Raw genomic sequence first — 11,164 nt, 5'->3', positions numbered from 1 at the left:
ATCGTCAAGGTCCTTAACATGGTCTAAACACGAGGTCCTAACACTGGTCCTAAACATGGTCGTGAGAGAGGTCTGACACGGGCCTAACACGGTCCTAACACGGTCTAACATGGTCCTAAACATGGTCTAACACGTCCTAACACGGCCTAACAACGGCCTAAGCACGGTCCTAACACGGCCCGTAACACGGGTCCTGCTAATGCTACACGGCCGAACACCCCTAACGACGTCTAACACGGCCCTAAACACCCGGTCAACATGCCTAAACCGTCCTAAATGGGGATGAAAGAGTCAAAACAAAGGGAACAAAACGCAGGTTTTTCTGTGAAGAGTTCGGAGAGGAAGGCCATATAGCTACAGGCATTTTAGGTATAGATTGGAGATTAGAATATAGCAGGTCTTTTTTAGTCATAGGGTCAGAAGAGGGAAACCACAAAATGATAGGTATTTTACAGAGAACATAACATGCTAAAGCATGTTGTTGTGTTGCTGCCCGCCGTAGTGTGTCCGTGATAAACATGTTTACTTATTTAGTTGCGTTTTTCCAAGAAATGCTCACACACTGAGGCACTTGACACTCTCCTCCCTTTAAACAGAAATATCTAGTGGTGTTATGTTTGATACCGGAGCTCCGTGGCATGCGTCAAAATCACTAAGCAGCTAACTTCGAAGCAGTGTCCCGATGCGTGGATCACTTTATCAGAAGTACGTCATCAATGATGTCCAAAGCTTCGTTTGATCACATGCTTTTTCAAACYGTGTGTTGCAAAATGCAAGAGTCCACTGATTTCGCCGTGRTTCCGGTGTTTTCTCGATTCCAAGCTGCTTCAAAACACCAACCTCTACTGGACACTGTACTAACAAATATACAGTGCATTCAGAAAGTATTCAGACCCCTTGACTTTTTCCACATTTTGTTACATTACAGCCCTATTCTGAAATTGATTAAATAAATAAAAATCCTCAGCAATCTACACACAATAGTGACAAAGCAAAAACAGTTTTTTAAAACATTTTTGCAAATGTATTAAAAATAAAAAACAGAAATATCTTATTTACATAAGTATTCAGACCCTTTGCTATGAGACTCGAAATTGAGCTCAGGTGCATCCTGTTTCCATTGATCATCTTTGAGATGTTTCTACAAGTTGTTTGGAGTCCACCTGTGGTAAATTCAATTGATTGGACATGATTTGGAAAGGCTCACACCTGTCTATATACGGTCCCACAGTTGRCAGTGCATGTCAGAGCAAAAACCAAGCCATGAGGTCGAAGGAATTGTCCGTAAAGCTCCGAGACAGGATTGTGTCGAGGCACAGATCTGGGGAAGGGTATCAAAACGTTTCTGCAGCATTAAAGGTCCCCAAGAACACAGTGGCATCCATCATTTGTGTATGGAAGAAGTTTGGAACAACCAAGACTCTTCTTAGAGTAGTCTTGGTTGTCTGTGTCAAGCTTGCCAAGCTGAGTTTTTGTTGTATCATTCCTGGTAGTTTTTCAATCTGTTAAGACCTTAAATGTAGCTGTTTATCAATTTTTTTAACCAGATTATAAAGTTAAGGGGGGGGGGGCATTCCCTTGATTTATTGCAGTAAAAACTTAAATGAAATTTGTTTCAATGTAATATGTTTCAATTAACACACACAATAGACAACCAGGCAACCAGGCTGTACGGGCCAACACGGTCCTAACACGGTCCTAGCATGGTCCTAACACGACCCTAACACGGTCCTAACACAGCCTTAATATGGTCCTAACACGGCCCTAACACAGCCTTAATAGGGTCTAAATACGGCCTTAAGATGGTCCTAGCAAAGCCTTAATACACAGTACTACATAGAGCCATGGCTACATCAAGTAACTCACGCAAGCAGTAACATCTGATTTATAAACAGTAAAATACACCTTATGGAACAGCTGGACTGTGAAGAGTCACAACACACACAGGTACAGACACACACATACAACCACATAACATAACCGTACATCTGGATAGTGCTGTAGTAGTGTAGTGGCCGGAGGGCACACACTTAATGTATTGTGAAAACTGTTGTCAAAAGTATGGGAGACTAGTCAGGATCGAGGCAAAGATGAATGGAGCAAAGTACACAGAGATCCTTGATGAAAACCTGTACCAGAGGGCTCAGTACCTCAGACGGGGGCGAAGGCTCACCTTCCAACAGGACAACGACCCTGAGCACACAGTCAAGAAAGGGAAGCATGATGTAAGATGAGAACCTGGGTGGTATTTCAACTGATTATAGGCTGGCTACCAAAACCAGTGACTTACCTTTRCGCCACGGAGTTCTGATGAAAACAGTAAAACTGTTAAAAAAACKAACATGTATCTAATAATCACACAATGCTAGTTATTGCTGACCAGCATATGTCACTAATATGCATTCTTTTTAACCTTTTTTGCTATTTAGCAGACTCTCTTCTCCAGAGCGACTTGCAAGAGCAATTAGGGTTATGTACCTTTCGATTACTGACCCAACGCTCTTAACCACCAGGCTACCTGCGAACATTGTGAACTCAGAGTAATTAACCATTTTCAGCACAGTTTAATGAAAGTTCCGAAGCCTTTAGAAAGGCTCGGCTTCCCCATCACCAGAAATATCTCTGTGAAATAAAATAAAACGGAAACTATACCGACGTTGGGCTTTACTTAGGCTCCCATATAGTTGTGTAATCSTCTTTAAAGCTACAAAACTGTCATTGTTCAACATTAACATATGTTAACAATACAACAGAACAGATGAACCGGAWTGACATTTACTCTCACGGGTGGYAAAAAATAACTATCTTAAATCCACACCCCTACTAAGCCACACCTCCAGTCTACTGATCTGACCTGCTGGGTCATATCTTAATAACCCAGCACCAACAACCKAACCTTGCTATTTTTAAAGAAAAAATCCCAACTAAGTGACCCACTGCCAGCAGTTGGGTCATCCGAACAACCCAGCATTTTTTTGTTTGCCAAATGAAAAATATCTGTCAGCATGATGACCATGGAATTGTAATGACAACATAGGCATTCTCCTATACCCATGGTTATCCCAATCATGAGCTCATCCATCCTGAACTGACAGGTTTGAAGAATGCTCGAGAAGTCTGGTAAAGAGTTAGCAAGACTGTTAGGTTTTTGAAGATGTGTCGTTTACTTAACAGTAACTCAGGTCTGTATGACTGGTCGATTGGTGCTGATGTTAGTGATTTTCTGTCTGGAGGTGGGACGAGGGCTGTTGGCTCGGCCTGCGCCGGTCAGCAATCGCCCCATGATTTGTGCCTCACAGCTGAGGAAGAGGGCTGGCGGCCTGTGTGTGTATGCACGTGTGTCTCTGTCTCTCTCTCTCTCTCTCTCTCTCTCTCTCTCTCCCTCTCTCTCTCTCTCTCTCTCTCTCTCTCTCTCGCTCTCTCCTCCACCTCTCTCTCTCTCTCTCTCTCTCTCTCTCTCTCTCTCTCTCTCTCTCTCCTCTCTCTCTCTCTCTCTCTCTCTCTCTCTCTCTCTCTCTCTCTCTCTCTCTCTCCTCTCTCTCACACACTCCTCTCATTTCTCTCTCTCTCTCTCTCTGTCTTTCTCTGTGTGTGTTTGAGTGGGCAGCTGCTAACGCTCCATCTCCCCAGCGTTGACACAGACTCAATTAATAGATATCCCACTCTGGGACTCGGTAGGAAAGTTGTCAGATAAATCACTAAAGGATTCATTCCTCTCTGCTCTGGGCTCTCTGCTCTGGACTCGTCAGCTGGGCAGGGGAGGGCTGCAGACCTGGGTTCAGCTACTATTCCAAATCTTTCCGAAAACTTTGAGTGTTTGCTCTAGTTTGCGCGAGCCTACCTGGAGTGTGGATTGTTGAAGATATATCGTTTACTTGTGCGGGTTTTTTGCAGTTTGGGGAATATCATATTGGTCCAAGCTCGAGGCAAACTCAATCAAGCACATATTTAATATTTGAAATGATTTCAGATAGTATTTGAAGCCAGGTCTGCTGGACTCTGGTCTACTGGCCTCTGTAGTCCCCTATGTCTTCTTTCTTTGTTTGTATAGTTTTGACTTACAGGTGGAGGGTGACTGGTCTGTAGACATAGAAAGGCTTTTAGTCAACACTATGTTGGTCAGGATGCTGCGATTAGACTTGTCCAGGGGGTGTGCTTGTACRTCAAGCTGCCTCACGCTACAGGAACAGGATATAGGCTCCTGCTCCTATGAGCCGTTCCGGCAAGGCTACATACTTTACTACGTTGAGATGATCCTCAAACATGTCAGCATGTAAAGAGACGGAGAGAACAGTAAAAAGTCAAGAGGTTTATGTTGTTACATTTCCAATTAAATTCCAATTAATTTGTTGCATAATGATTTATCACATATATGATCAAATCAACATCCTGGACTAAAATATCACATTTGTAACGGTAATGGCTTAGTTCGGTAAACAGCTTGGAAGAGCAAAACAGATTTAAATCACTTGCTGGTTTTCACAAGTTAATATCCACAACTTCTGTCCTTAGTTTTTCTTCTAATCTTCTTGTTGACAAATTCACCATAATGAACACGTTACAATCACCTGCAGAATATAACTAATCGACTTAACAAAAAACCCACTCTGTTGTTCATTGATTAAGCAGCTTAAGGATGCCTCCCAAATGGCACCTTATTCCCTTTATAGTGCACTACCTTTGACCAGGGCCCTATGGGTGTCARTTGAGATGCAGATTAAATGGTTCTTTATTTGTATGGGTGTTTATCCCTGCAAGACTTCCTGGTGATACTTTAACTTTGTGAAATGGCAGCTGTTTATAATAAGATTCAGGAATCCCTTCAAACTTTCTCAGAGTTCAGAAACACAAACACGGTTGCATGCAAGCAAACACCCTTACTGAAAAAACGTGCATTTCATTATGTCAAGTTAATGTTTCAATTGTGACAACATGTAAAAGCAACATGTGGTAACATATAACTACACATGTGAAAACATTTGAGCACATGTGAAATAAATGTGACAGCACGGGGATGTAAAATTTCAACATGTGATACTATGAAACTACACATGACAACATTTGAACAGTTTTCAAATGAGAAAATGCAATTCCACATGTGAGTTCGATTTTCACAGGTGAAAGTTTTTCAAGTTAAACTGCAAATTCAATTTTCACATGAAAACATGTTATTCTCCTCACATGAAAAGGTGGTGTTAACATGAACTCAAAATGTAATATATGCGAACATATGGTTTTTACATGTGAAGAACTGACCTCACATGTGGCTCTTTTGTAATGAAAGTAATTAAATGGTATGGGGGTTTTATGGTAAGTGGTATGCTGTTCAGATAAAATATTGTAAACACCTTTTATCAATATGATTACATTTGACATTATTATTTAGTGTTGACTTTTCAATTTGACCCCACCTGAGATTTGAACTCACAACCTCTGGATTGAAAAAAAAGTCTGTAGCATTCTCTGAAGTCCACTAAACATTCATTACCTATAATACATTTCTGGACCATCTGACTGCTATTTTAGTTAATCTGACTATTCTCTCATCATTGATTTCCTTTACTTATTTCAACAATTTTAGTTTTCTTGTGTATTTTTAAGCTGCGACATGTAACTTTTTGGGTGACCTGACCAAATTCACATAGAAATGTGAGTTATAGATCTGTGAAAGCATGTATAAGAAGCGGTAAGTGAAACAAGCACTGTTGTTTTTATGTTTATGTATTTAGTATGTCATTTTAATAAGAAAGATTTCCCAAACGGACACATGCTGCATACTGTTTACTTTTCAGGAAAGCAGACACCAAATGAAAGCACTAAACCTAATTAAGAGATATCTGTGGCTTTAGCTGTTATCACTCCCAGGGATTTAGACTCCGGCGCTCTAACGTCGGTCAGCATGCGTTAATAAGGTAAATGCTTAAGCCCCTGGAATCTATGTGGCTTCGTCTCAAATGGCACCATATTCCCTTTAATGTGCACTACTTTTGACCAGAGCCCTTTGTGATTCTCTATGGGCCCTGGTCAAAAGTAGTGTACTATAAGGGAATAAGATGCCTTTTGGGACGGGGTCTCTGTATTAATTCATGACCGCTAGAGAGTTAGCCAACTGACACATTGTTCATGCAGGCAGGCAGGCAGGCAGGCAGGCAGCAACAGGTGATGGTTCATTCTCCAACTCTCTAGAGCTGGAGTTTTTAGGTTTTATAACGCATTTGAAAAGTATGTCAAACTCAATTGACTTTGCTGGTTAAATAAAGAACAAATAAATAAGTAATATAAAGTATTTGGAGCTGGGAGGTTTAACATCCCCACACGATCTCTTGTCGATTATGAGCTCGCTTCAAAAAGAGACGGTCCATCTCAATGTGACTTCCCTGGTTAGATAAAGAATATATAAACATGATTAACATATTTTCCCCTGCTGAAGAAAGAGACATTCATTGACTACAATGAACCTGTGCTTTCTGCTCGCCCTGCACTTTCATCAGGTTTTCATAATATTTATGAGAATGAAGGCATTTCATATAACCATCCTTATCTGTTGAAGGAAGTTAATGACTTAGTTAACTGAATAAATGACTTACATATCCTTACCATTCAACCTTATTCCACTCAATTTGTCCTTCAATCTGTGTTGTAGTACGTACTGTAGGCCTTTTTATTTTATTTCACCTTTATTTAACCAGGTAGGCCAGTTGAGAACAAGTTGTCATTTACAACTGCGGCCAAGATAAAGCAAAGCAGTGCGACAAAAACAACAACACAGAGTTACACATGGGATAAACAAACATACAGTCAATAACACAATAGATAAATCTGTATACAGTGTGTGCAAATGAAGTAAGGAGGTAAGGCAATAAATAGGCCAGTAGTGTCGAAGTAATTGCAATTTAGCAATTTACACTGGAGTGATATATGTGCAGATGAGGATGTGCAAGTAGAAATACTGGTGTGCAAACTGTAGGTTCTGAATGTGTGTGGGTTCATTACAGTCTCAAGGTTTTTCTGAAGACCTGATATGCACTAGCCGATGGTCGGCAGGTCGGCAGTTCAGCTGATGTTCAACCTGGTCTCAGGGCAATTCATATTATTCTTATTCCATTTAGTATAATTTGAGTATTTAGTATAATATATTACGTTACGTTTAGTTACATTATGAATGTAATAGTCGTACAATAACGTATAGTATCATCTTACCCAGTCGTACAATAACGTATAGTATCATCTTACCCAGTCGTACAATAACGTATAGTATCATCTTACCCAGTCGTACATAAACGTATATGTATCATCTTACCCAGTCGTACAATAACGTATAGTATCATCTTACCCAGTCGTACAATAACGTATAGTATCATCTTACCCAGTCGTACAATAGCATACGAATTAGATGATGTACCGTGTCATACATCTTGGAGGACGTATAGTGTTATATGTCTTTCTCTGAGACCAGGTTTCTTGTTGCGCCGTAACAACAAGGAAGAATTACAGGGATAATGAATGTTGGCGTTTAGGGAAACTAACGACAGAGGTTAGGATCATTTATATAAAAGGTTAGGAGAACTAAAATGACAAAGGTTAGGTGAATTTACATAGCAGGTTAGGTGAAATGGGTTGAGTTTAGAATAAGTTTAGAATAACGTTCGATGCTCGTTCAATCGCGCATCGAACGAGCAACCTTTGGATTGCACCTACCCATCCTCCCGATCAACCTCCCTACTTTAGTTTCTGTCTAAAGTAAATATATAGACAATTAGTAGGTATCATACGTCTTGGAGGTGCTCAGAAATACGTGTTTCGTATGGCTCTGAGGCCAGGCTGCCAAAACAGTGGCCTTTCTTTTGTATAGCTCCATCTTTCCTAATGTCCTTAATTACAGTTCAGCAGAGAGTCTGACCTGTGTGTGTGAGATCCAAGCTGCAGTAGTGTTTTTCTTCCCTTCTCACCATCATGCTTTGGACTGTGTTAACAAACCTCCAAATGAGCTTCAACGCCATACAACACTCCTTCCGTGGCCTCCAACTGCTCTTAAATGCTAGTAAAACCGATCGCTGGCCGCACCCGCCCGTCCAGCATCACTACTCTGGACGGTTCTGACTTAGAATATGTGGACAACTATAAATACCTAGGTGTCTGGATAGACTGTAAACTCTCCTTCCAGACTCACATTAAGCATCTCGAATCCAAAGTTAAATCTAGAATTGACTTCCTATTTCTCAACAAAGCCTCCTTCACTCATGCTGCCAAACTTACCCTCGTAAAACTGACTATCCTACCGATCCTTGAGTTCAGCGATGTAATTTAGAAATTAGCCTCCAACATTCTACTCAGCAAATTGGATGCAGTCTATCACAGTGCCATCCGTTTTGTCACCAAAGCTCCATATATTACCCACCACTGCGACCTGCATGCTCTCGTTGGCTGGTCCTCACTTCATATTCGTCGCCATACCCACTGGCTCCAGGTCATTTACAAGTCTTTGCTAGGTATAGCTCCGCCTTATCTCAGCTCACTGGTCACCCGTAGCACGCGCTCCAGCAGGTATATTTCACTGGTCATCCCCAAAGCCAACACCTTCTTTGGCCTCCTTTCCTTCCAGTTCTCTGCTGCCAATGAATGGAACAAATTGCAAAAATCACTGAAGTTGGAGACTTATATCTTCCTCACTAACTTTAAGCATCAGCTATCTGAGCAGCTTACCGATCGCTACAGCTGTACACAGCCCTTCTGTAAAAAGCCCATCCAATCTACCTACCTCATCCCCATATTTGTTTTAGTTTTTCTGCTCTTTTGTACACCAGTATTTCTACTTGCACATTCTCATCTGCAAATGTATCACTCCAGAGTAAATTGCTAAATTGTAATTACTTTGTCACTATTGGCCTATTTATTGCCTTACCTTCTTACTTCATTAGCACACACTCTATACAGATTTTTTCTATTGCGTTATTGACTGTACGCTTGTTTATCCCATGTGTAACTCTGTGTTGTTGTTTGTGTCGCACTGCTTTGCTTTATCTTGGCCAGGTCGCAGTTGTAAATGAGAACTTATTCTCAACTAGCCTACCTGGTTAAATAAAGGTGAAATAAATAAATAAAAAACAGACAGACAGACAGGCAGACGGACGCACATGCACGAGTACGCAATGCGCGTACGTCATGCACACACACTCAACCCTCACACACACCCTTCACCACACACACACACACACACCCTCACACACACACACACACACACACACACACACACACACACACACACACACACACACACACACACCACACACACACACACATACAGGCAACACACAACACACACACCAGCCTGAAAGCAGTCCTCTGCTTCACAGACTACCTCTCCACGGTATTTACATGCATTGTCTAGCAGACTACCTCTCCACGATATTTTACATGCATTGGTCTAGCAGACTACCTGTCCACGGTATTTACATGCATGGTCTAGCATACTACCTCTCCACGGTATTTACATGCATTGGCTAGCAGACTACCTCTCCACGGTTTTACATGCATTGGTCTAGCAGACTACCTCTCCACGGTATTTACATGCATTTGTCTAGCAGACTACCTCTCCACGGTATTTACATGATTGGTCTAGCAGACTACCTCTCCACGATATTTACATGCATTGGTCTAGCAGACTACCTGTCCCACGGTATTTACATGCATTGTCTAGCAGCTACCTCTCCACGGTATTTACATGCATTGGTCTAGCAGACTACCTCTCCACGATATTTACATGCATTGGTCTAGCAGACTACCTCTCCACGATATTTACATGCATTGGTCTAGCAGACTACCTCTCCACGGTATTTACATGCATTGGTCTAGCAGACTACCTCTCCACATATTTACATGCATTGGTCTAGTAGACTACCTGTCCACGGTATTTACATGCATTGGTCTACAGACTACCTTCCACGATATTTACATGCATTGGTCTAGTAGACTACCTGTCCACCGGTATTTACATGCATTTGTCTAGCAGACTACCTCTCCACGGTATTACATGCATTGGTCTAGCAGACTACCTCTCCACAGGTATTTACATGCATTGGTCTAGCAGACTACCTCTCCACGGTATTACATGCATTGGTCTAGCAGACTACCTCTTCACGGTATTACATGCATTGGTCTAGCAGACTACCTCTCCACGGTATTTACATGCATTGATCTAGCAGACTACCTCTCCACGATATTTACATGCATTGGTCTAGCAGACTACCTCTCCACGTTATTTACATGCATTGGTCTAGCAGACTACCTCTCCACGGTATTTTACATGCATTGGTCTAGCAGACTACCTCTCCACGGTATTTACATGCATGGTCTAGCAACTACCTCTCCACGATATTTACATTGCATTGGTCTAGCAGACTACCTGTCCACGGTATTTACATGCATTGGTCTAGCAGACTACCTCTCCACGGTATTTACATGCATTGGTCTAGCAGACTACCTCTCCACAGTATTTACATGCATTGGTCTAGCAGACTACCTCTCCACGTATTTACATTGCATTGGTCTAGCAGACTACCTCTTCACGGTATTTACATGCATTGGTCTAGCAGACTACCTCTCCACGGTATTTACATGCATTGATCTCTAGCAGACTACCTCTCCACGATATTTACATGCATTGGTCTAGCAGACTACCTCTCCACGTTATTTACATGCATTGTCTAGCAGACTACCTCTCCACGGTATTTACATGCATTGGTCTAGCAGACTACCTCTCCACGGTATTTACATGCATTGGTCTAGGCGTACTACCTCTCCACGATATTACATGCATTGGTCTAGCAGACTACCTGTCCACGGTATTTACATGGCATTGGTCTAGCAGACTACCTCTCCACGGTATTACATGCATTGGTCTAGCAGACTACCTCTCCACGGTATTTACATGCATTGGTCTAGCAGACTACCTGTCCACGGTTTTACATGCATTGTCTAGCAGACTACCCTCCACGGTATTTACATGCATGGTCTAGCAGACTACCTCTCCACGGTATTTACATGCATTGGTCTAGCAGACTACCTCTCCACAATATTTACATGCATTGGTCTAGCAGGGACTACCTCTCCACGGTATTTAACATGCATTGCGTCATAGCCAGACTACCTCTCCACGGTTTTACAT

The 11,164-nt window shown here is 41.8% G+C and overlaps 2 protein-coding genes across 3 annotated transcripts in view; both read left to right on the top strand.

Annotated features, from left to right (window-relative positions):
* Positions 1 to 11,164, top strand: part of macrod2 (mono-ADP ribosylhydrolase 2) — a 1,308,647-nt gene that overhangs the window by 543,262 nt on the left and 754,221 nt on the right. The gene's annotated exons all lie outside the window — the stretch shown is intronic.
* LOC139029101 (cell surface glycoprotein 1-like) overlaps positions 2,091 to 11,164 on the top strand; it is a 39,527-nt gene continuing 30,453 nt past the window's right edge. Inside the window, exon 1 of the mRNA XM_070448199.1 lies at positions 2,091 to 2,225. Coding sequence (XP_070304300.1) covers positions 2,091 to 2,225 — 135 coding nt within the window. The remainder of the gene's footprint in view (positions 2,226 to 11,164) is intronic.

This window comes from Salvelinus sp. IW2-2015, linkage group LG18 (genome assembly GCF_002910315.2).
Source record: "Salvelinus sp. IW2-2015 linkage group LG18, ASM291031v2, whole genome shotgun sequence".
Classification (NCBI taxonomy): Eukaryota; Metazoa; Chordata; class Actinopteri; order Salmoniformes; family Salmonidae; genus Salvelinus; species Salvelinus sp. IW2-2015.
This window is presented reverse-complemented; position numbering and strand designations above follow the sequence as displayed.